The sequence below is a fragment of the Pseudorasbora parva genome, chromosome 12 (assembly GCF_024679245.1).
Source record: "Pseudorasbora parva isolate DD20220531a chromosome 12, ASM2467924v1, whole genome shotgun sequence".
Lineage (NCBI taxonomy): Eukaryota > Metazoa > Chordata > Actinopteri > Cypriniformes > Gobionidae > Pseudorasbora > Pseudorasbora parva.
The window spans coordinates 45,824,211-45,851,760 of NC_090183.1; the positions used below are offsets into that span (position 1 = coordinate 45,824,211).

Genomic DNA, 27,550 nt, shown 5'->3' on the forward strand with positions numbered 1-27,550 from the left:
TAAAGGATTTGCTGCTAACATCAAACTTTTTCTGTCCACCCAGTCAACAATTGTGTCTTTTTGCAAAGTCGAGCCATCTGTCAGGTCTCAGATTATTCATAATGATTTGATTATGCCATCGGAGTGACCTTCATGTGTTCCTCTTGGACTCGCTGAGTTTGACATCTCAGGAAGAGTTGAGGAGTGTGTGGCCTCCATAGTCTTTCTAATTTCCTCTCTCTGCTCTTTTTCTACAGAGAGCTCGGTCACACATCCGCAAATACACACATCGCACGCGTGTTCAGATGATGAAATCCAGGCCAGTTCTCCTGGGCGTGAATCTGGGCTTTATCTGGGAAACTCATGCGGAGGGATTTAGAGAACGCCGCATAACGGTGGGGTGATCAAACCCAACCCTCGTTCTCACTACCTACTGGAGAGAGAGAGAGACAGAGAGTGTGTGTGTGTGTGTGTGTGTGTGTGTGTGTGAGAGAGAGAGAGAGAGAGAGAGAGAGAGAGAGAGAGACAGTGTGTGTGTGTGTGTGTGTGTGTGTGTGTGTGTGTGTGTGTGTGTGTGTGTGTGTGTGTGTGTGTGTGTGTGTGTGTGTGTGTGTGTGTGTGTGTGTGTGTGTGTGTGTGAAAAAAATCCGAGGTGTGTAAGAGTGTACGTTTTTTTTTTTTTTTTCTGCACAAAAATAAATGAATCTAGAATGACGAAATAAGTGCAGTTCACCTTTATTCCACAAGGTGGCGATGTCTGATACGCAATGATGAAGTGACGTTTCACTCATGGTCACCTCAGACAGAAAACGTAACTATAATGAATATAATCTGCCAAACTTGAAATGGCTCAGCGATTTACAGCAGAGCAAGAACTGAACACATTCAGATATTAGAGTCACTGTCACTTGATGATGGATCTGGTGTGGAAGCTGTCAGCGATCAAAATATTGATTTTAAAGACGTTGAAAAGGAGTTTTGATGGCGAATATGTGAGTAATATGAGTGCATAAGCGCCACTTTTATAAGCGTTGGCTCCGGAAGAATTTTTTCCATTAATTTCTCCCGTAGGGATTTCAGGACCAAGTCATCCTGCTACAAGCTGAATTATGAGATTAAAAACTTTGATTTGAAGCAAAAATGTGTTTGAAAATACAAAGATAGAAGTTTATGGCTTTAGTGAGGGAAAGAACTACAATCCCATGATGCATTGCAGACAGCGGTGAAAAATATGATGGAGTGGAGAAAAGAAAATCCCATAAAAGAACAACCTCATAACTCTCAGAAGATTTTACCGCTAAAAATCAGTTTTTCTTCGCTTTGTAGTTGATGTAAAGTCAGAATAATCCACTCAGACGATCTGTTGTGTTGAAAAGGCTTCATGTAGAAGTTTTCCTGCGTTTAATCAAGCGTAAGAGTCGAATAATAAAGGTCTGTTGTGTTCCTCTCGACAGCGAGCGCCGTTTGCTGATCTGTTCTAAGATTTGCTGGAGTTAATTCAGGGACGAGCCTGAATGTGGTAACCATGGAGATGAGCTGTGAGGAGAGCAGGTCTTCCTCACTGATGCTGTTATCTTCCATGTTCTCGTGTGTGTGTGTGTGTGTGTGTGTGTGTGTGTGTGTGTGTGTGTGTGTGTGTGTGTGTGTGTGTGTGTGTGTGTGTGTGTGTGTGTGTAGTGACCCGTTGTCAAACACATCCTGAATCTTTAATCCTAATGAACATCATTTACAGCGGTCTTTCTTTAGGACCGTTATGATTGTGACATTACTCTATTGATCACTCAGGTCATTACAGATATGACAAATATTATGATAAATAAGATTATAACTGATAGGCCTATAAAAAAATATATATATCAATTATATTATAACATATCAAATATCATATCAATCATATTACATTACATTACATTACATTATATATTATATTATTTTATATTATATAAATTAAATTAAATTATATTAATTATATTATATTATTTTATCAGTAATATCATATATAAATTGATTATATTTTATATCATGTTATATTATATGAATTATATTATATTATTTATACTATAATACTATTATATAATGTTATATTATAAATGATTTGTCTTATAATATAAAACGTGTGTATATATGTAATTAGATATAGATTTAGACCAATAATATATAATAATAAAATATAATCAATTCAAAATTAAAGAAATAATGAATAATATAATGCAATTAAAGAAATACTGCCATATATCTGATTGTTATATATATATAATTTTTAATTATTTACTTTATTGATTATACATTAAAATAATATATTTTATGTATTTTTAATATCAATAAACCGTTTCAATAATGAGGATTTCAGGGTAAAATGTTCTTAATTGCTGTAAAAAGGCATTTTATTTATTATGTATTAGTATTTTCTTGCCTTTAGTTTCTGACGTTGGTGATTGTCCCTCAGGATGAAGGTTATGATCTCTGAGTGTTCTCGCTGCTCCTCATATTTCACACTAAAGCTCGTATAAAGCACACACACAATGACATGCGAGATCGGAAAGTTCTGGGATTCGGCTCTCCTAGAGGAACACAGAGAGGGCAGTCCGTCTGGCATTGTGATATTTGGCTGATAATGAGCTGATGATTTATGGCGGATGATTGTTTAAGAGGAAAGCATCTCTGGTGTTGAAGGGTTTCCTCAATAACCTCCTCCTCTCCTTCTCTCCGTCAGGCAGCGGATGGGTCGGGGTGTGTTGCCATAGTAACCCTCATCAGCCTGACTTTGTGTGACCCAGTGAAACACGGTGTGTGTGTGTGTGTGTGTGTGTGTGTGTGTGTGTGTGTGTGTGTGACTGCAGATGGAAAATGGCTGCGTATTACAGCACAGGGCTGAGTGAGAGGCTAATGAACGGCCATTGATTCTGGATGTGTTAGTAATCGTCTCAGCGTCGGTTTTCTTCCTGTGTCTCTGCAGGCGTGGAGCGCGGTGTGAATTACATCAGCTATTCTGCACATCTGGAAACTGCACTGAGGTTTTTGTAGCACAAATGGTTATTATAATGAGTATATGAGGAACGTTATAATGCACTTATAGTGACTTAGTATGATTTTTACTTAAATTAAAAAATAATTAAAAGGCATTTTGCCTACCCTGATTTGAATGCTTTGTTTGAAGGGGCGTGTCTGTTCTGAGACTTACTGTGATTGGCTCCCTCACACTCAAGTGGGCGGGCCATTGTTGTGATGATGAAGTAGGCGTTAAACTGTGACATCATCAATTGGCACATTCCACAACCAGTCGTTCTCTGGGACTGGTTACAATAAAAGCTGTTTTTGGACTAACAAGGAAGTTTTTAGTTCTGAAACCTCCAGGATATTCTTATAATATGATGACCTCTATAAGTCAAAAGCTCAACAATATGATTCCTCAGTTCATGAACCCTTTCAATGAAAATAATGTATTTAGAAAGACAGTAAAAATGTATATTATTTAAAATATATATATTTAACAAGGCAATGCATGTCATGGTAAAATATTGAAATATTTGTGTGTGTGTGTGTGTGTGTGTGTGTGTGTGTGTGTGTGTGTGTGTGTGTGTGTGTGTGTGTGTGTGTGTGTGTGTGTGTGTGTGTGTGTGTGTGTGTATTTAAGAGTATCAAACAGATTGACAAATACATCAATTTTGAGCTCAAACAATATTATAAGCCATATTGTCTGAAATGTTGTATATTAAAGGGATAGTTCACCCATAGAAAGTTAGAAAGATTATGCTTTTGCATAAACAATGATGCTGGTCGGTATTCACTGCATTATATGACCATTAGACCATTATATGACCATTAGATGACCATATGACCATTAGACCATTATATGACCATTATATGACCATATGACCATTAGACCATTAGATGACCATTAGATGACCATTATATGACCATTAGACCATTATATGACCATTAGACCATTAGACCATTATATGACCATTAGACCATTATATGACCATATGACCATTAGACCATTATATGACCATTATATGACCATTAGACCATTATATGACCATTATATGACCATTAGACCATTATATGACCATTAGATGACCATTATATGACCATTAGACCATTATATGACCATATGACCATTATATGACCATTAGACCATTATATGACCATATGACCATTAGACCATTATATGACCATTATATGACCATTAGACCATTATATGACCATTATATGACCATTATATGACCATTAGACCATTATATGACCATTATATGACCATTAGACCATTATATGACCATTAGACCATTATATGACCATTAAATGACCATTAGACCATTATATGACCATTAAATGACCATTAGACCATTATATGACCATTAAATGACCATTAGACCATTATATGACCATTAGACCATTATATGACCATTAAATGACCATTAGACCATTATATGACCATTAAATGACCATTAGACCATTATATGACCATTAAATGACCATTAGACCATTATATGACCATTAGACCATTATATGACCATTAGACCATTATATGACCATTATATGACCATTAGACCATTATATGACCATTAGACCATTATATGACCATTAGACCATTAGACCATTATATGACCATATGACCATTAGACCATTATATGACCATTATATGACCATTATATGACCATTAGACCATTATATGACCATTAGACCATTATATGACCATTAGACCATTAGACCATTATATGACCATTAGACCATTAGACCATTATATGACCATATGACCATTAGACCATTATATGACCATTATATGACCATTATATGACCATTATATGACCATTAGACCATTATATGACCATTAGACCATTATATGACCATTATATGACCATTAGACCATTATATGACCATTAGACCATTATATGACCATTAAATGACCATTAGACCATTATATGACCATTATATGACCATTATATGACCATTATATGACCATTAGACCATTATATGACCATTAGACCATTATATGACCATTATATGACCATTAGACCATTATATGACCATTAGACCATTATATGACCATTAAATGACCATTAGACCATTATATGACCATTATATGACCATTATATGACCATTAGACCATTATATGACCATATGACCATTAGACCATTATATGACCATTAGACCATTATATAACCATTAGACCATTATATGACCATTAGACCATTATATGACCATTAGACCATTATATGACCATATGACCATTAGACCATTATATGACCATTAGACCATTATATGACCATATGACCATTAGACCATTATATAACCATTAGACCATTATATGACCATTATATAACCATTAGACCATTATATGACCATTAGACCATTATATGACCATATGACCATTAGACCATTATATAACCATTAGACCATTATATGACCATTAGACCATTATATGACCATATGACCATTAGACCATTATATGACCATATGACCATTATATGACCATTATATGACCATGAGACCATTATATGACCATTATATGACCATTAGACCATTATATGACCATTATATGACCATTATATGACCATTAGACCATTATATGACCATTAGACCATTATATGACCATTATATGACCATATGACCATTATTGACCATTATATGGGTGTATGGGATTAAATCAACACCAGGGTGTTGACTTCATGACTTCATTTTAGGATTTTGAAGTTTTGGAAATCAAAGCTACACAATTCTAAGTCTAAGCAAATGAATTTAGCAAATACCTGAGCAGATTTGATGCACTTTATGTTCAGCTGTGAGGTTTTTGTGTAATTCACGGCTTCGTTTTCACGGGATGCAATCCATCAACCACAAGAGGAAGATCTCTGACCATATGGACATCAGCTGTCCTACACACACACACACACACACGCACGCACACACACACACACACACACACACACACACACACACACACACACACACACACACACACACACACACACACACACACACACACACACACACACATCTGGAGAGGTGTCTGGGGTCCTGAGGGATATTTTTCCAGGACTCCCGTTACATACACAAACTCTGTGTGGTCAGGCTGAATGCTGGACATCAAGCACGTCATCTCTTCTGTGTGTGTGTGTGTGTGGGGGGGTGGGGGGGGGGTGATGACCCTTTAAGGTTTGGTATTAGACAAGATATTGACGTTTGTGTCTTTTTCAGTTTTTTTAAAAATCCTTTTGCAGGCCTCTACAGTCAGACGTTTCTGCCTCAGAATAATTTATTGTCAGTAAATCAAACCAGTGTTTCTCTTATTAGGATAATGAATATTTATTGGCTGATATTGATACAGTGGAGAAATATGGAGCATCCTCAGGAACTCTGCAACTAATGTCCTCTTACTCTCAGAGTATTAGACTTTACACTGTCATAGGTGAAGTTTGGGTATTACACTTATAAAGACGTATTGCACATCATATAAACATGCATGCTGATCATTTTTCAATGCGATGCAAATACAATAACTCAAGTATAGCAGTAGTGTCTGAAAGCACTGGACTAACACATCTTCATGCTTTAAATGAGCTGCAAAATCTGTAGAATAAAGTAAAAACATCAAGCACATGTCTGATGTTTGGCTTTATGATAAACACATGAATATCTGCCATAATGCCACTTTTCATAGTCATCACATCTGCCAGACATTAGCTGAACGCAGTGACAAGCTCCTAAACACACACTAACGGCACTGTGGGATTTAGACCAATGCTGTTCATGAATAACACATCATTCACTTTCACACACATATTTCTGCCATAATTATTAAATTAAGATTTCAGTCAATCCATAAATCAAATGACTTCAATCCCTGCATGAACACGGAAAATGACGTTTACACACACACACACACACACACACACACACACACACACACACACACACACACACACACACACACACACTGCCCCTAAACCTACCCATCACACACACACACACACACACACGCACACACACACACATACGCACACACACACACACGCACACACACACACACACACACACACACACACACACACACACACACACTGCCCCAAAACCTACTCATCACAGGAAACATTCTGCATTTTTACTTTCTCATAAAAACTCCTCCTGTGTGATTTATAAGCCTTTTGTAAAGTGGGGCCATGGGTAATGTCCTCATATTTCACCCTCTCCTGTAATACCTGTGTCATACCCATGGCATTATACACATTTGTGTCCTCATATGTCACAAAAACACACACACACACACACACACACACACACACACACACACACACACACACACTTGCAGAACTCCGGAAACACAAACTGCATCCACTGTTCCCTTAACACTGGTTATTTGGGAAGTTGAACAAGCTGATCTTTCCCTCACACACACACGCACAAACACACACACACACATTTGAAACATATTTAACCCAACAGTCTACTCATACTCTAATGACTGCTATTTGACACATAGTTACAAAACTACCTATAGTTAGTAGAGTGTGTGAAGTGGACCTAATGTCTTATTCTGAGCTTGTATTCTGTTCGGCGTTAGGGCTGGAAAGACGCATCCATTTGCGGATACACAGTGGGCCTCATTGATGAAACACGAGCAGAACGAATTTGTGTGTAAATCGTTCATAAAGCCGCTCTGACATAAATTTTCGGATTCACGAAAGTGTTCGTATTTTTTTTAAATGTTAGTTGGTACGTAAGAAATGTACACCTGCTCCCTACCACGAGTAAACGGTGCGTAAAACATTTGAGCGTTCTGTGATCTAATTTAGGCAAACATGACATTGCATTTTGATGCACTATAGGGCAGGCCTAGCATAATAATATGTCAGGAGTTGATTTGCCCCGTCTTTATTGTTTTGTTTTGTTTTGTTTTTACTGTTTAACGTTGGGCAAAAGGCAACGCTCGTCACTGTCATTTTTTACCAGGCCATCCAATCACAGTGGAGGAGGGGCGAGACAAAAACTACACCGACCAATCATCCCACTTGTACACCAACCGAACAACAATAATAGAGAAGTTAATACTGCTTTTTACTGCATTTCTAAATTCAGTAATATTCTTCAAAATGAGATACTAGTAACACATTACTGCCATGGATATTCAGCTACCAAAGTATCTCAGCTGGAAAAACGCTGCCCTCGCAAAGCGCTCTCAAGCGCCCCCAGCTGGCCGTTTTCAGAAGAGCAGCAGGTGTTTAGCTGGCTAAAACATGCTTTGGTGGACACATAATAATTTAATATTTATTGCTAGTCATATGGCCGATTAGTCTCTTCAACATTTATGCAAAATCCTGGAGCCAAACCTGAGAAAGAAGTCCAGAAGTGTCCACAGCGCTCCTGCTCACGTCATTTGCAGTTGTAACTCATGGGCGGGGATTATGCTAATTATGAATGAGCGTGCACGTGCATCCTATTTACGCATGTTTGGAATTCACTAATATACACACGTTTAACTAACCAATCCGTGGTGTACGAAGTGTTTGTGAATCCGGAGGAGAGTTTCCGTAAAGGTCCATTTTACGCACAAATTACTCAGAATTTGCTCCTATATTTACGAAAGTTTCGCCCTGTGCAGGCCTACGTGTTATGATTATCCGTGTTTCCAGATGACTAACCTCGTGGCTGAAGGAGCGCAGGCCACACACACAGTGTGTGTGTGTGTGTGTGTGTGTGTGTGTGTGTGTGTGTGTGTGTGTGTGTGTGTGTGTGTGTGTGTTCGTGTGTAGACATGGTTCGGCACCACTGGAGCCACATGAAAGACCTGAGATGGACAGAAAGCAATTGACTCGCTCAGCTGATGTATTCCTGTCCTTTACACACTCATATGGAGTCTCTGGACTCTCTTGACATCAAAGGTGAACTGAGTGTGTGTGTGTGTGTGTGTGTGTGTTTGTGGAGAATATGCTGGAGTGGAAAAGCCATCAGGGTCTGTCATGGGAGGTGTGTGTGTTTCTGGCTTTGGCTGGTTCAGACACATCACCAGGAGTTGAACTCAACAGTATTGCAGTGGATGAATGATGTAAAGTTCAAAACACTTTCCACGAAGCGGTGTGTGTGTGTGTGTGTGTGTGTGTGTGTGTGTGTGTGTGTGTGTGTGTGTGTGCTGTACATGTAAAGCTGTGATGATACTGGTACAGGAATCCTACGGGGCTTTGATACACTAGTGTTCAAAAGTTTGTGGTCAGAAAGATTTTGTAAAGTTTTTCGAAAGAAGTCTCTTATGCTCATCAATAGTGTGATCTGTTGTTACAAATCTTTATAATGTCTGCATTCATAATTTCTGATCAATGTAATGGATCCTTGCTGAATAACTGACCACAAATGAGAAAGAGTGTGTGTGTAAATGTGCGTGTGTGTGTGCGCGTGTTTTTGTGACATATGAGGACACAAATGTGTATAATGCCATGGGTATGACACAGGTATTACAGGAGAGGGTGAAATATGAGGACATTACCCATGGCCCCACTTTACAAAAGGCTTATAAATCACACAGGAGGAGTTTTTATGAGAAAGTAAAAATGCAGAATGTTTCCTGTGATGGGTAGGTTTAGGGGCAGTGTGTGTGTGTGTGTGTGTGTGTGTGTGTGTGTGTGTGTGTGTGTGTGTGTGTGATGGGTAGGTTTAGGGGCTGTGTGTGTGTGTGATGGGTAGGTTTAGGGGCAGTGTAAGGGGATAGAAAATACGGTTTGTATGGTTTAAAAACCATTACACCTATGGAATGTCCCCATATGTCACAAAAACAAACATGTGTGTGTGTGTGTGTGTGTGTGTGTGTGTGTGTGTGTGTGTGTGTGTGTGTGTGTGGGTAGGTTTAGGGGCTGTGTAAGGGGATAGAAAATACGGTTTGTATGGTTTAAAAACCATTACATCTATGGAATGTCCCCATATGTCACAAAAACAAACGTGCGTGTGTGTGTGTGTGTACCATGTTCAGTCCGTGCAGCCGCTCTGCTGTCCATCTGGATGTGATCAGTGTTTCAGGAGGTGTGGTGTGTCAGGGGGAGTGCCTGTGAAAGAGACTCCAGCTCTCAGTCGGATAGTTTCAATGGATGAGAGTGGATTCATCTGAACAAAGACAGCATGAGTGTGTGAATGTGTGTGTGTGTGTGTGTGTGTGTGTGTGTCGCGTGACTCAGCGATGAATGAAGGATCCGCGCGCAGAGAGTCTCGCCCTCTGACGACACACACGCTCTTCTCAAAGTGAGTAAAGAGATTTATTTAGCGATTATTAGAGGAAAAATAGTTTGACAGCAATATATCTCATTTACTAATCTCTGTGTTTTTAAAGGATTATCAAACTGGATGGCGTTCTTATTATTTATTATAGAACGGATGGATTCGGTTCCAAATTCTGCAATGCAAAAAATGCTTTTCTTACTTTAGTATTTTAGTCCTGTTTCGAGTCCAAACATCTACAAATTCTTACAACAAGAAACATTTACTAGACAAGCAAAAGTAATTGTCTTGTTTTGGGAAAAATAACTCAAAATGAAGAGAGTTTTTGCTTAAAATAAGATAAATAATCTGCCAATGGGGTGAGAAAAATAATCTTGTTTTCTGTTTGAATTAAGATTATTTTTCTCACCCCATTGGCAGATTATTTATCTTATTTTAAGCAAAAACTCTCTTCATTTTGAGTTATTTTTCCCAAAACAAGACGATTACTTTTGCTTGTCTAGTAAATGTCTCTTGTTGTAAGAATTTGTAGATGTTTGGACTAGAAACAAGACAAAAATACTGAGTAAGGAATGATTTTTTGCAATGTGATTGGATAAAAGCCAAAGCAAACACACCTGTTATTGAAGGATTTATTAAAGTGTCCAGTTTTCATTTTATCCCTTTCTGTGTCTTTTTGACTCATAGTTGTAGTATTTTCACTTCTCAGTTAGTTGTCAATGCAACATTTCTAATGGAATATTTATATTTTATTTCAGTGTGTGTGAGTGTGTGTGTGGGCATGTTTTTGTGACATATGAGGACACAAATGTGTATAATGCCATGGGTATGACACAGGTATTACAGGAGAGGGTGAAATATGAGGACATTACCCATGGCCCCACTTTACAAAAGGCTTATAAATCACACAGGAGGAGTTTTTATGAGAAAGTAAAAATGCAGAATGTTTCCTGAGATGTGTAGGTTTAGGGGCAGAATGTGTGTGTGTGTGTGTGTGTGATGGGTAGGTTTAGGGGCAGTGTAAGGGGATAGAAAATATGGTTTGTACGGTATAAAAACCATTACACCTATGGATTCTCCCCTTATGTCACAAAAACAAACGTGTGTGTGTGTGTTACTTTATAACTCCTGTAGTGCAAACAGAAGCTGTGTAATGTGAGAAACGGCTCTTTAAAGACGAGTCTGAGCCTAACCAGACACTGAAGACCTTCATGCAGAGCCATGTTCGTGTTTACAGAGGTCAAGGTTGAGTCTAATTGGGCTTTTAAAGGCTTTTCGTCCTTTTGAAGTGGAAAGCTATTTGAATGGTCTTGCTTGAATCAGTCACCTGATTTGGGTTTTCTCCAGTAATGGGTGTAACTCTCAGCTGATGTGAGCACACAGCCCCAGATGCTTTTCATATGGAATAATGTTGGGAGGAGAACATAATTGCTCAATATTTCAAGTCCAACAAAACCAATCCCCACCCAAAGTCATTTAAATCACACAGAATACAAATCAGCCAGACAATCTGAGCTGTCGCCAGAATAAACCGAGGGTTAATACTCTGTCATCAAGCATTGGTGTTTTAATTGCATGACCCATTCTTCATTAAAGGGTTAGTTCGCCCAAAAGTGATAATTGTGTGATTAATTCCTCCTGTGGTTGGCCAGCCGTCAGACCTCCGTTCATCTTCACACACAGATGAAGATATTAGTGTTGAAATCCGATGGCTCAGAAAGGCCTTCATTGACACCAATGTCATTTCCTCTCTCAAGACCCATAAAGGCACTAAAGACGTCGTTACAAAGCCCATCTCACTACAGCGGCTCTACAATCATTGATGAAGAGGCCAGAATAGAGTTAGTGCGCAAAAAACACTAAATAACGACTTATATAGTGATGGCCGATTTCAGAACAAAGCTTCGAACCGTTATGAGTCAGTGAATCGATTCATGATTTGAACCGTTATGAGTCAGCGCCAATGCCTGTCACGCGTTCCGAATCATGAATCAATACGTTGCGTCAATACTTAACACTCGTGCTTAACGCTTCGTTCACGTCTGGTGTGAATGCACCATTACAGTTAAAGGTGAGGTAAGTGATGTCTGGTATCCGTTGTTGATATTTCAAATCACCAAAACGAACACACCCCTATCCCGAAAAGGGTCTCGGCACATAATGATGTGCACAGAGCGAGAGCGAGCGCTCTTCTCACCATCATTAGTAGACACAATAATATCTGTCTGCAGAGCCGCAGTTTCACCCCAGCCGCGGTTTTGCCCCGTGCATAGTTTCACTACAGCGGTTTCACGGCACGCTGATACATTTGATTTTTAAATCTTAATTCTGTCCTAAAACTATCTATTGATTATTGTTGCTCCTGCTGTTATTTTTTTGCACCTGCTGTTGCCCAGACACATTCAGTCTCCTTTACTGATATAAAACAATGCTGTCATGAACACTTCAATATTTCTTTTAAGTTTTTTTTTTCTTTTCAAAAACAAACACCCTGGTAGCCTGACAAGCCAGATCCACATCCAGATGTTTGGTCTAAAACTCTCCATTGACGGCTCAATCCGAGGGGCGGATAAACGGTTGTCTTTCAAACTCCCTCTGCACGCGATAGGATATCGCTACACCAACCGGAGCAACATGAAGCGGAGCTCGTTGACAGATTAAACATTCGCCGTATCCGGTCGGCTAAACTCCGAACACATCTTCCCTTTTTAAGAATGACTACAGTGCCGTTCTTTGTTCTTTTCTCAGAGAAAAGCTGAACTCAAGTCTTCCAGAGTCACCGTCAAAGCTGATTCGAAAGACCGCCGTTCGTCAGTTTCTGTGTTTACTAGAAGCACGCAAACGCAACTCGGCCGTCATTATGTTAAGCCCCGCCCACCGACTCTATACACGATGTGATTAGCCTGGCAAGAGTACAGATTACAGCTCAGAAGGGTATTGAGAGTTGCTAGACGACACTCGCGGGCAGATTAAATTTTCTGCCACTAGTGTGCGTCTAGATTTCTAGGCTAACACCCTGGTATAATAAACACACAATGTATTTTCAATGCCTGGTATAAAAAAACAAACTTTCGAATAGACATTTCAAAGGTTTTTATAATTATTAAATTATTAGTCTAAAGTCACGATAACTTATTCCTCAAGTTGATTAATTCTGCCTGGGGTAAATGCATAAACTTGAACACAAACAAAACGTACTTGGCTGATAGTGTGAGCATTTATTAATTTGTTGGAGACATAACCAAGAAACAAATTTAATTTACTTTTATTTATTACATTTACAGTTTACATTTTAAACATTTCATTATTTTACCACTACAGTTGATCACTAACTAATAACTATTAAATCAAACAAGTACAATTACAATAAATAAATAAATAAAATTCTAGTTTTATTCCCTTCCAGTGCCGTAACATGCATCTCGAAGACATAACGACGCAATGTGCGGTCAGAACTGCTGTGGTAAAACTGTGGCTCTGCAGTCAGACCCTTCTCCAGTAGACACGCCCCTTACCTGCTGATTGGCTACATGTTTGTTATTCCACTCGGCCCGAGTCCTTTTTCTAAAACGGTTTTGAAATAACACTTACCCCACCTTTAACAGTCGACTTGTTTAACACGCAGAACACACTTCAATCCGAGCTCCCACACGAACATATTAAGCATTCTGTCCATTTTATCAGGAAACTCAAACGATAAATGCCGTTTTGAGGCTCTTTAATGTGTCGTGACTGATCACTGTATAGACGAGGATACGCGATCGTCATAGTCAGAGAATAAACATGAGTGAACATCTGAAGGTGTGTTGAGGATACATTACGACTGAAACGCATCATATGTGGTGTAATCGCTCAATCATTGTTTCAACGGCGGACAGACGTCAATAAAACAGCTGGAGAACAATGAGCATCACATTTACCTCAGAAGTCCTTCAGTGTCCACAGCTGTGAGTTCACTAGAGAAATCAGCCTATATATTCATTATATTAGCCTATATATTCACTATATTAGCCTATATATTCACTATATTAGCCTATATATTCACTATATTAGCCTATATATTCACTATATTAGCCTATATATTCACTATATTAGCCTATATATTCACTATATTAGTCTATATATTCACTATATTAGCCTATATATTCACTATATTAGCCTATATATTCACTATATTAGCCTATATATTCACTATATTAGCCTATATATTCACTATATTAGCCTATATATTCACTATATTAGCCTATATATTCACTATATTAGCCTATATATTCACTATATTAGCCTATATATTCACTATATTAGCCTATATATTCACTATATTAGCCTATATATTCACTATATTAGCCTATATATTCATTATATTAGCCTATATATTCACTATATTAGTCTATATATTCACTATATTAGCCTATATATTCACTATATTAGTCTATATATTCACTATATTAGCCTATATATTCACTATATTAGCCTATATATTCACTATATTAGCCTATATATTCACTATATTAGCCTATATATTCACTATATTAGCCTATATATTCACTATATTAGCCTATATATTCACTATATTAGCCTATATATTCACTATATTAGCCTATATATTCACTATATTAGCCTATATATTCACTATATTAGCCTATATATTCACTATATTAGCCTATATATTCACTATATTAGCCTATATATTCATTATATTAGCCTATATATTCACTATATTAGCCTATATATTCATTATATTAGTCTATATATTCACTATATTAGCCTATATATTCATTATATTAGCCTATATATTCACTATATTAGTCTATATATTCACTATATTAGCCTATATATTCACTATATTAGCCTATATATTCACTATATTAGCCTATATATTCACTATATTAGTCTATATATTCACTATATTAGCCTATATATTCACTATATTAGCCTATATATTCACTATATTAGCCTATATATTCACTATATTAGCCTATATATTCATTACATTAGCCTATATATTCACTATATTAGCCAATAGATTCATTATATTAGCCTATATATTCACTATATTAGCCTATATATTCACTATATTAGCCTATATATTCACTATATTAGCCTATATATTCATTATATTAGCCTATATATTCACTATATTAGCCTATATATTCACTATATTAGCCTATATATTCACTATATTAGCCTATATATTCACTATATTAGCCTATATGTTCATTATATTAGCCTATATATTCACTATATTAGCCTATATATTCATTATATTAGCCTATATATTCACTATATTAGCCTATATATTCACTATATTAGCCTATATATTCACTATATTAGCCTATATATTCACTATATTAGCCTATATATTCACTATATTAGCCTATATATTCATTATATTAGCCTATATATTTATTATATTAGCCTATATATTTATTATATTAGCCTATATATTCATTATATTAGCCTATATATTCATTATATTAGCCTATATATTTATTATATTAGCCTATATATTTATTATATTAGCCTATATATTCATTATATTAGCCTATATATTCACTATATTAGCCTATATATTTATTATATTAGTCTATATATTCATTATATTAGCCTATATATTCACTATATTAGCCTATATATTTATTATATTAGCCTATATATTCATTATATTAGCCTATATATTCATTATATTAGCCTATATATTTATTATATTAGCCTATATATTTATTATATTAGTCTATATATTCATTATATTAGCCTATATATTTATTATATTAGCCTATATATTCACTATATTAGCCTATATATTCATTATATTAGCCTATATATTTATTATATTAGCCTATATATTCACTATATTAGCCTATATATTTATTATATTAGCCTATATATTTATTATATTAGCCTATATATTCACTATATTAGCCTATATATTCACTATATTAGCCTATATATTCACTATATTAGCCTATATATTTATTATATTAGCCTATATATTTATTATATTAGCCTATATATTCACTATATTAGCCTATATATTCACTATATTAGCCTATATATTCATTATATTAGCCTATATATTCACTATATTAGCCTATATATTCATTATATTAGCCTATATATTCATTATATTCTACTGAATCTGTTACTGATGTCTGGATTATTAAAGTCTGTTTAAATAAATGACAGTCACTCTGCATGAAAGATTTTATTTCAACAACGAATTGGAGTAAAAAATAAATTTCATAATAAGATTTAGAAGTTAATGCATAAACGGCCTAATGTGAAGTTTACATTAATATTACAGTAATGTGTGAGTAAGTGCTCGCTATAGTTTACAGCACTATCTTAAAGAAACTTTTAGTTACATTTGATTTCATTTTTACTCTGTTGATATAAAAGTATTGGTCGTGTTTTATGGACTGGCTACTTACAGTCGTTTTTTTAACTTTGCGTTTATATATCATGGCAATTGTCAGTACATTTGAAAAAAATTAGTTGATTTTGATATTTTAAGATTGCTATATAAACATTAAATCGCTTAGTGAAAATATGGTTATATTAGCTGAGAAATATAAATGCAGCAGTACGCCATGTCGTAATACCTGAAACAGTGCCACAGTCGTGTTGAATTTTTTTAAAGTAACTTTTTCCATTTCCAACTCGTACCTTCTGGGCTGCATTTTCACGGCAGCTGATGAATGGTTTCCTGAGTTATTTGGTGGTTTCCACTGAATGCTCAAATGAGATTGATGGTTCCCGTTGTGGAGACCACAGTGCTTCTTCTTGAATCGTCCCCAGCCCAATATAGAGACAGAAGCGTTTCCTGAGAGACTGAACAGAACAGGACTTTATTACTGAAGCGTTTCTTTTGTGAGACGTCAATTAAAACGTTAATGTGAACAGTGTCACACTTTAGCAACTGCCTTGACAAGTTAAAGGGTTAGTTCAGCCAGAAATGTAAATTGTGTGATTAATTCCTCCTGTGGTTGGCCAGCCGTCAGACCTCCGCTCATCTTCACACAGAGATGAAGATATTAGTGTTGAAATCCGATGGCTCAGAAAGGCCTTCATTGACACCAATGTCATTTCCTCTCTCAAGACCCATAAAGGCACTAAAGACGTCGTTACAAAGCCCATCTCACTACAGCGGCTCGACAATCATTGATGAAGAGGCCAGAATGTATTTATTTATTTATTATTTTTTACCTTTATTTTACCAGGAAAATCCCATTGAGTTACAATAACTCTTCTCCCAGGGAGTCCTGGCAGCCAAAAGTTTCAAGAAAATAAAATGTACAACAAAGACAATAAATAAATTACACAGTACATCAATAATCTCTATAGATACACTACACAAACAAGTCATTGCCTTTAACGTTTATCTAATACAAACATACAAGTGTTGTTTAAAGGCACCTAGTTAAAAACAAGTGCACTGCTCAGTCAAAGCTGACTTTAAAACATTTTTAAAAGTATTTATAGATGGAAGTGTTTCTAGATTTAAGGTATTTTGAAGTTCATTCCAGATGTTTGGTGAATCATCCAGAATAGTTTTTGTGCACAAAAAAAACCTAAATAACGACTTATATAGTGATGGCCGATTTCAGAACAAAGCTTCGAACCGTTATGAGTCAGTGAATCGATTCATGATTCGGATCACGTGTCAAACTGCTGAAATCATGTGACTTTGGCGATCTGAATCATGAATCGATTCACTGACTCATAATGGTTCAAGCGTTGTTCTGAAATCGGCCATCACTATATAAGTCGTTATTTAGTGTTTTCCCGCACTAACTCTATTCTGGCCTCTTCATCAATGATTGTAGAGCTGCTGTAGTGAGATGGGCTTTGTAACGACGTCTTTAGTGCCTTTATGGGTCTTGAGAGAGGAAATGACATTGGTGTCAATGAAGGCCTTTCTGAGCCATCGGATTTCAACACTAATATCTTCATCTGTGTGTGAAGATGAACGGAGGACTGGCGGCTGGCCAACCACAGGATTTACATTTTTGGGTAAACTAACCCTTTAACATTTACCCAGAATGCTTTAGTTTAGTATTACGGCGGTGAGTTTCTCACATGGCAAGCACACAAAATCCAGTCCGAAACTAGTCGCTTGGATTTTTCATTAATATCTCAGTATGGTAATCACAATTCCTGTTCAATCGAGACTGAAACTAGCTGACCCAGACTTTTGGCTCCATTACATCTCAAACGGGTGGAAATAGAAACTGAAGTGGAAAAGAAAAGCATTAAGAACCGTCCCTGCGGGAGTCGTCTCTAACCATTGAGACATGTAGGCAAGTCCATTCTCTCCCCTTCGAGCCCGCACAACCTGTAATTAGCACAAATTGCTGGCTCCTTAAGTTGTTCTTCTGAACATCAACAAGCCATTTTTGTCCTCTGATTCTTTGGCACCCATAATTCCCTTTTCCATCTCCGTAGACTCTGCTGAGTCTGAAACCACACAGTGCTTCGGACCCTACAGATCTGACTCGGGCTTATTATTAAAGGGGTGGTGTCATGCGATTTGACTTTTTTAACTTTAGTTAGTGTGTAATGTCGCTGCTTGAGCATAAACAGTCTCTGCAAAGTTACAGCGCTGAAAGTTCACTGCAAACGGAGATATTGTCTTTTAAAGTTACGGCAGTTTATTGCCTACAAAAATGGCCGGTTTGGACTACAACGAGCTTCTTCCTGGGTTGGTGACATCATAAACCCTCGCTAGTCTCCGCAGATGTGACTTCTGCCTGTAATGGGAAGGGGCGTGGCCTTAACCTGTGCTTGGCACTTCAGCCAATAGAAATACAGGAAACTACATTTGGCCATCTGACCAATCTAAGACCATTGCGTTTTTCAGAGGGAGGGGCTTCATAGAAGCAGGAAGCAAACGAGCCGCTCAAAGGACAGACAGCGGTGTGGAATAAAGAGAGAATAGAAGAAAAATACAGTGTTTAAAAAAAAGAAGTATGAAGACATGTTATACTGCGCAACATAAACACAACCAAGCCTAGAAAAAAAACACGGAACCGCCCCTTTAAGCAAAAGCTCTCTTAACTTTGAATTATGTTTTCCCAAAACAAGACAATTACTTTTGCTTGTCTAGTAAATAACGATTTATCTACTTCGTCGATGTATCGATTTATATTCCTATATTCTAGCTACATCGATCTGTGCTCGGCAAGTTGGCCTTCCAGACGACATATTGATCTAATATCGTTTTAAAAGGTAATCGATCGATTGTATCGATAATAGGAAATCACGCATTTGATTTAAGCACGTCAGACTTTATCTGGATGTTTTTTCTTAACACTTTTAATGGGAAAGGCGTTAAACGTTACTCAGTCTGCCTATGTGTGACGTCAGCCGTACGCGCCAGCAGCCGCGCAGAGAAAACAAAACATAACATGGCGGATGACGGAGGAGAAGCCAACGAGCGAGAAATGATCAGGCCACCATAGCGGTCCAGTGTGAGAAAACACTTTGGCTTTAGTAAAGATGGAGATGTTCTAAAGAAGTCTCTCGCTGTTTGTAGCTGCAGCAGGTTCAGCCTCTGCTCATTCAACCTGAAGAGATGTTTGTTTTACTTTATTTTTTATATTAATATTGTAATATTTTATGTTGAAAAACAAGCAGAAGTAGCAGTAGTAGTATGCTGGTTGCACTTACTGTACTTTTTGAAAATGAGAGCAGAAAAGGTGAACTTCCTGTTAATTCAACCCAAACTGTTGGTTGCACTTTATTCAAATAAAATGTGAACACATTTGCCATTAATTGTTTACTTGTTTTATATCCATAAAGTTTATAACCTTAATTGATATCTGATTTCCTTTAAAGAAACAGCAGGAATCTAGGAAACTTCAGCGGCACATTTATTTCAGTCACACTGATTAAAATTTTTGGCTAAAATTTACTGAATTGATTTCAAGTCACTGAATCGTTTCGTATCGTATCGTTGTAAATGAACCAATATTGTCCTTGAATCGTATCGACAACCTCAAATCGTGATACGAATCGAATCGCTGTTAAAACGAATCGTTACACCCCTACTAGTAAATGTTTCTTAATGTAAGAATTTTTTGATATTTTGCCTAGAAACAAGACAAAAATACTAAGTAAGAAAAGCTCCCTTTAAAGATCTTGAGCATTTAAAGCGACAGACGACAGAACTGTAGAAGAGTATCGTCCGCTGTTTGGACGCTAATAGGCTTTCCCTCATTCAGAACAGATGGACGAACCCCGACCTGAGCGTTTGCCAGAACAGCTCGTCCATATTTACAAGACTGAGGCTTTGCCATTCAGAAAATCTCTGACCTCAATCCTGTTCCATTTGAAACCTGTCGTTCTGTTTTGCATCTACGTCCCCATGTATGCTTTTAGGGAAGTAAATGCAAGCCTGTTCCCCAGCCAGAATTGAGCTTGTGTGGTAGACTGAGTCTCTGGTCATATGGTGAAGACATCTGTCCCATTATGAGACTCCCATTGAGACCCTGCTGTCTGTATCATGGTCAGCTAATGGAGCAGAAAAGATGAAGATTACAGTGTTCTGATGAGCTATGTGCCTTTCTCCACTGACTTTATATGAGGTTTAAAGTGTTTCTAAGCATGTTTTGTTTTTGTTTTGAAGGCGAATGGTAACATAGTTTGTGTAGTCAAGCCTAAGGCTAATCATACACTCTAAAGAATGCTGGGTTAAAGACAACTCAAGTTGGGTTGAAAATGGACAAACCCAGAAATTGGGAACCCATGGACCCATTCAAACAACCCAATATCTGGGTTTGTCCATTTTCAACCCAGCTTGAGTTGTTTTTAACCCAGCATTCTTTAGAGTTTATTAATAACTGTTACGTGTCCGATGTTGGAAAGTGCGATACATTAAACGCTTAACCTTTCTGATGCTTTGACTTGTACACAGGCCTGTATAATTTACTCTTCCTTTTCTTCTTGAGAATCAGTGTGTCGTTTAGGGTTGGTACCGTTCATTTTACACATTTTAACTGGTACCCAACAGTACCTTTTTTCGGTACTTAAGAGATCCCTCAGTTACTGAAACTGTAAGTTAAAATAAGGTGAATTAAATAAAAAATAAGGAACATTCTGGATTAGTTTTTTCACTCTTCTTTATTCTTTTTTTATGTATTATAGAAGTACTCAAAAACAAATGACTCGGACTCGAGTGCAAAAAAACCCTGATTGGGACATCCCTAATCTGAACATCTTTTTATCTCTCTCTCTCTGTGTGTGTGTGTGTGTGTGTGTGTGTGTGTGTGTGTGTGTGTGTGTGTGTGTGTGTGTGTGTGTGTGTGTGTGTGTGTGTGTGTGTGTGTGTGTGTGTGTGTGTGTAGTTGGGACGAGAGCAGCTCCATCAGCAGTGGTTTGAGTGATGGTTCTGATAACCTGAGCTCAGAGGAACTCAATGCCAGCTCGTCTCTCAACTCTCTCCCCACCACACCCATCGGATCCAGACGCAACTCCTCCGTCATGGTAAGCCCTTCACACTGGAAAAATAACTTAAAGAAGTAAGTATCCTGGTTGCCTTAAAATTGTGAGTTTATTGAAATTAAAAATTTGAGTTGATACAATGAAGGAAATTGGTTTAATTAATAGAAACTCAAAATATTATTGTATCTGAACCACATAAGAAATGTGATAAATCATGAAAATAGCACAATTTGGCATCATCACAAATAAAACACTCAATTACCCAATATGATTACACAATCTTTTAATAATATTGAATAAAGGTTGTCGATTCTCAAAAATGTTCATTGTATTAACTCAAAATTTTTATTTCAATGAACTCAAAATTTTAAGGCAACCAGGTAACTTATTTTTTAAATAAATTTATATATTTATTTTTTAGATTCATTTTTGTACATTGCAGTAGACACAGAAGGTTCTTGAACGTTGATTATTTGGATTCAGTGCCTATTTTTATGTCACAAACACAACTCTGCCTTATGTAAGTTGCATTCATTTGTGAATCGCAGCACAGACACAGCGCGTGGATTTTGAAACTTTTCTAGCTTACACTGCAAAAAATACGCTTCTTACTCAGTAATTATGTCTTTTTTCTAGTCTAAATATCTAAAAATTCTTAAATAAAGATGCATTCACTAGATCAGTAAAATGACATGAGTTATTTTTTCTTGTTTTGTTGAAAATAAAATCTAAATGAAGTGAGTTTTTGCTTAAAACAGGCAAAATGATTTGCCAATGAGGTGAGAAAAATAATCTTATTTCTGATTGAAATCTCGTTTCCGTCCCAAACAGAAATAAGATTATTTTTCTCACCTCATTGGCAGATCATTTTGCATGTTTTAAGCAAAAACTCCCTTCATTTAGATTTTTTCCCAGAAAACAAGCACAAATATCTTGTCATTTTACTGATCTAGTAAATACTTCTTGATTTAAGAATTTTTAGATATTTAGACTAGAAACAAGAACAAAATACTAAATAAGAAGAGTATTTTTTGCAGTGTAGACTCACATAAATCCACAAGTAATTAGACTCCACCCACTGTCTACTTAAGCCAATCAGATAACGGCCATATCGTGCTGACCAGAGCCATAACTTGCATGTCAACGAGCAGGTTTGCGATATCATATATATTACACTGTAAACATGCATAACTGAGTGAATGTTCTGAGCAAGGTTCGACTCAACTGAAGGCCTGCTGACAACATGCTACAGATTCCAACTTATTACACAGTTTGTAAAACATGCTGACGGTGGAAGTGTGTGCAGAAACACACCTCACTGCATCCATTAAACATGAGTGGATTTCTGTCAACACACTCGTTCTGTTTGCTGATGGAAAGTTAGGCATAAGAAATTATCTTCTGTGGAAAGAAAATATGCAAAAACTCATGCAACTAGCCGAGTCAGACTCTGTCTGAGGTTTAGGTAAGAATAGAGGAATAGAAAATAACAAATAATACAATAACAACAATAACCCAGCAATTGGGATGATTTAACCCAGCAATTGGGATGATTTAACCCAGCGATTGGAATGTTTTAGCCCAGCGATTGGGTCGTTTTAACCCAGCGATTGGGTAGTTTTAACCCAGCGATTGGGTCGTTTTAACCCAGCGATTGGGTCGTTTTAACCCAGCGATTGGGTCGTTTTAACCCAGCGATTGGGTCGTTTTAACCCAGCGATTGGGTCGTTTTAACCCAGCGATTGGAATGTTTTAACCCAGCGATTGGAATGTTTTAGCCCAGCGATTGGGTCGTTTTAACCCAGCAATTGGAATGTTTTAACCCAGCGATTGGAATGTTTTAACCCAGTGATTGGAATGTTTTAGCCCAGTGATTGGGTCGTTTTAACCCAGCGATTGGAATGTTTTAACCCAGCGATTGGAATGTTTTAACCCAGTGATTGGGATGTTTTAACCCAGTGATTGGGGTGTTTTTGCCCAGCGATTGGGATGTTTTAACCCAGTGATTGGGGTGTTTTAGCCCAGCGATTGGGATGTTTTAACCCAGCGATTGGAATGTCTTAACCCAGCGATTGGAATGTTTTAACCCAGTGATTGGGATGTTTTAACCCAGCGATTGGAATGTTTTAACCCAGCGATTGGAATGTTTTAACCCAGTGATTGGGGTGTTTTAGCCCAGCGATTGGAATGTTTTAACCCAGTGATTGGGGTGTTTTAGCCCAGCGATTGGGATGTTTTAACCCAGTGATTGGGATGTTTTAACCCAGCGATTGGGGTGTTTTAGCCCAGTGATTGGGGTGTTTTAGCCCAGTGATTGGGATGTTTTAACCCAGTGATTGGGATGTTTTAACCCAGTGATTGGGGTGTTTTAGCCCAGTGATTGGGATGTTTTAACCCAGTGATTGGGATGTTTTAACCCAGTGATTGGGGTGTTTTAGCCCAGTGATTGGGGTGTTTTAGCCCAGTGATTGGGATGTTTTAACCCAGTGATTGGGATGTTTTAACCCAGTGATTGGGATGTTTTAACCCAGTGATTGGGGTGTTTTAGCCCAGTGATTGGGATGTTTTAACCCAGTGATTGGGGTGTTTTAACCCAGTGATTGGGGTGTTTTAACCCAGTGATAGGGGTGTTTTAACCCAGTGATTGGGGTGTTTTAGCCCAGCGATTGGGGTGTTTTAACCCAGTGATTGGGGTGTTTTAACCCAGTGATTGGGGTGTTTTAACCCAGTGATAGGGGTGTTTTAACCCAGTGATTGGGGTGTTTTAACCCAGTGATTGGGGTGTTTTAACCCAGTGATTGGGGTGTTTTAACCCAGTGATTGGGGTGTTTTAACCCAGTGATTGGGGTGTTTTAACCCAGTGATAGGGGTGTTTTAACCCAGTGATTGGGGTGTTTTAGCCCAGCGATTGGGGTGTTTTAACTGTTTTTCAGTTCCCGCTCTGGTAAACACTGACATAAAATAACCTCTGAGGATTTGTTTTGTGTTAAGACAGGAGAACACACGACGTCTGACAGTTTCAGGCTCATGTTTCAGATTGTGGTTTGGTGTTTGCTGCCATCTTCAATTCAACGTGTCTCTGGTTTGGTAGTCTGGTGTTTTTCCTCTAGAACTGAAGCTGTGTTGAATTGTGACCTGAGTTAACCCCTTACCCCACACGCCCCATTTTGGCAAGTGGTATAAATGACAAACCCAAAATGAGATGCTAATCATATTTTCTTGCCATGTAAACACCCATTTGCAGTCTATTATCTAAAGTCTGGTGAGGAGAACTTCTCAATATACGTTTCTATTGTTCTCACTCGATAAACCTTTCATATCTCTGCCGGTATGATCTTAATCTTCATTATTCTTCAGTTTGTGTTCAGCCATTATTAGCCTTTACTCTGGCATTATGGCTTGCCCATCGACACCACTTTCATCCCACTGTACATTAATCCTCCTGTTATCTGAAGTGTTTTTAAATGTGGTATTCTTGGGACCTTATGTGAAGTTAGTTTATGGAATAGAATAACTCCTGGCACGACAGGTGATTTAAAGCTACGATTAGCATCAAGCTACATAACACTATTTAGTTCACCCAAAAATTAACTCCTTACCCTCATGTCGTCCCAAACACTAAGACCTTCATTCATCTTCAGAACACAAATAAAGATATTTTTTAAGGGCTTACGGGTTTGGAACGACATGAGGGTGAGGAATTAATGACAGAAAACACATTTTTGTGTGAACTATCCCTCGCTTTTACTCAAAACTGACTTTAAACCACCATCAAGGGTGTGTATTAACCTCCGACCGTGATCTAATGTGGATTTTAGTCAGATACTGATGTTGAGATCTGTTATTTTAGCCTTTTATATGCAGCTAATCGCTACACCTGCTTAGCATTTATGATGTAAACATCCATCAATGATATGAAACTGCATCAATCGCATGGAAAATACACACAAACCATATACTATGGTAATCGTGTGTTTATTAGCTTCTTGTTTCATGTGTGTGAAATGTTTCTTTGAGGTTGTTCAGAACGAGGAAGTGTATAGGACAGCTTCATCCAGACGGGCAGGAATTATGGGATCACGTAAGATGATTGACAGCTCTAGACAGAATGAACGCTCGATGAGAAATAACTCAAACCAGGAACTGGAGAGACAGCTCTTTCGGCTCTTCAGATTGCATAATTCAGTGAGAAATGAACAGAAAAGTTATTCTGTATGATGAAATATTTTGCAAACGTGAGAATAAATCAATAGTTCTCTGAATATGTGCACTTTTGGACTAAGAGCCATTCGGACGCTGTCTTGTGCATATATGTGAACACACAAACCGGAGCAGACGTTAAGAAATATACGTATGTGCTTTTATTCTATTCAAAATATCAAAAATTACAGATTGATTATTTTGCATTCCTGACATAAATTAAGAAATTAATGTCACTGCAACCTAGCAGACGTCAATAAATATATGTATGTGTATGGAGCAAGAAATATGACAAAACGATCTGAACTTGAATTTTAAAGTGTAATCTAACAAAATTGAATATTGAATACATAGTTCTGAATTTGAATTTTTAAATGTTAAATATAGAACATTTGAAATTAAACACATTTGAAATGTTATAATGTCAAAATTGAATAGACATGTATTTTTATACATTTGCTTTTATTCTATTAAAAATATTAAACATTACAGTTTAACTCCGACTTCTCCCTCAATAAACTCCTAATTTACTGCTTATTAATAGTTAGTAAGGTAGTTTTTGTAGCGGTTAAGTTTAGGTATTGGGTCGGATTAAGGGATGTAGAATAAGCTCATGCAGAATAAGGCATTAATATGAGCTTTATAAGAACTAATAAACAGACAATATCCTAGTAATATGCATGATCATAAGCAACTAGTTAATAACTGAACCTTAAAATAAAGTGTTACCATAAATTAATGTCACTGCAACCTAGTTTTATCATAAGCAGCGGTCACATATTGAAGTCTTTAATCGTTCTAATGATCTGAGTTTGTCCAGATCGAGTAAGAGTGTGATGTTTTAATGTGCAGTGAATGTTGAAGAATAATCAGGGGCCGTCGGAGATCTTTGCTTATAAAGGGGTTAACACTTCTCAGTTTGTAGCTCTGTTTTTGTCTCGCTCAAGCTGAGTAATGTTATAGAAGCATGATATTTTGTTTAGTCGACATCATAAATAATGATTACAAATAACGCAACATAACCAAAGTATGAGACACACATGTATCATATTCACCCCCTGCAGTGGAAGTCTCTTACTCTTCTCCAGCTCTAAAGCCTGGCTCTGATGATCTTGGCTGAATTAAGAGCAGCTGTTTCCCATCCGCACGTCATCTGCCTGTTTCAAGCACTCGCTATCAGTTCTCATGAAATCACACTGTGGCTCTCCTCGTCATTAAACAGACAAAAAGGGGAACCGGATGACTAAATAGACTTTGTGTTGCTTTAGTAATCATGATTACGTGAAAGCTTGAAGATGTTCAGGGTGCCATCTGATCTTTACTCTGAAACGGTCTGAAAAGAGAACATTTTTGAGCACTTCTTCCAATGCAATATCCAACATTTTTAAGTCAAAGATAGCATGTTATATAATACATGTTTATTTGCATTTTAATGTAGTAAAACTGTGACCAAACTTGGTTGGGTTGTTTTAACGTGGTTGGGTTGTTTTAACCCTGTAATTGGGTTGTTTTAACCCTGTAATTGGGTTGTTTTAACCCAGCGTTTGGGTTGTTTTAACCCTATAATTGGGTTGTTTTCACCCAGCGTTTGGGTTGTTTTAACCCTATAATTGGGTTGTTTTAACCCAGCGTTTGGGTTGTTTTAACCCAGAAAATGGGTTGTTTTAACCCAGAGAATGGGTTGTTTTAACCCTGTAATTGGGTTGTTTTAACCCAACGTTTGGGTTGT

General features: G+C 37.2%; 1 protein-coding gene across 2 annotated transcripts in view; it reads left to right on the forward strand.

Annotated features, from left to right (window-relative positions):
* Positions 1–27,550, forward strand: part of nav1b (neuron navigator 1b) — a 143,976-nt gene that overhangs the window by 38,581 nt on the left and 77,845 nt on the right. For both annotated transcript variants that reach the window (XM_067460494.1, XM_067460495.1), the window contains one exon: positions 21,525–21,663. In XM_067460494.1, the coding sequence (XP_067316595.1) occupies positions 21,525–21,663 (139 nt within the window). The remainder of the gene's footprint in view (positions 1–21,524; positions 21,664–27,550) is intronic.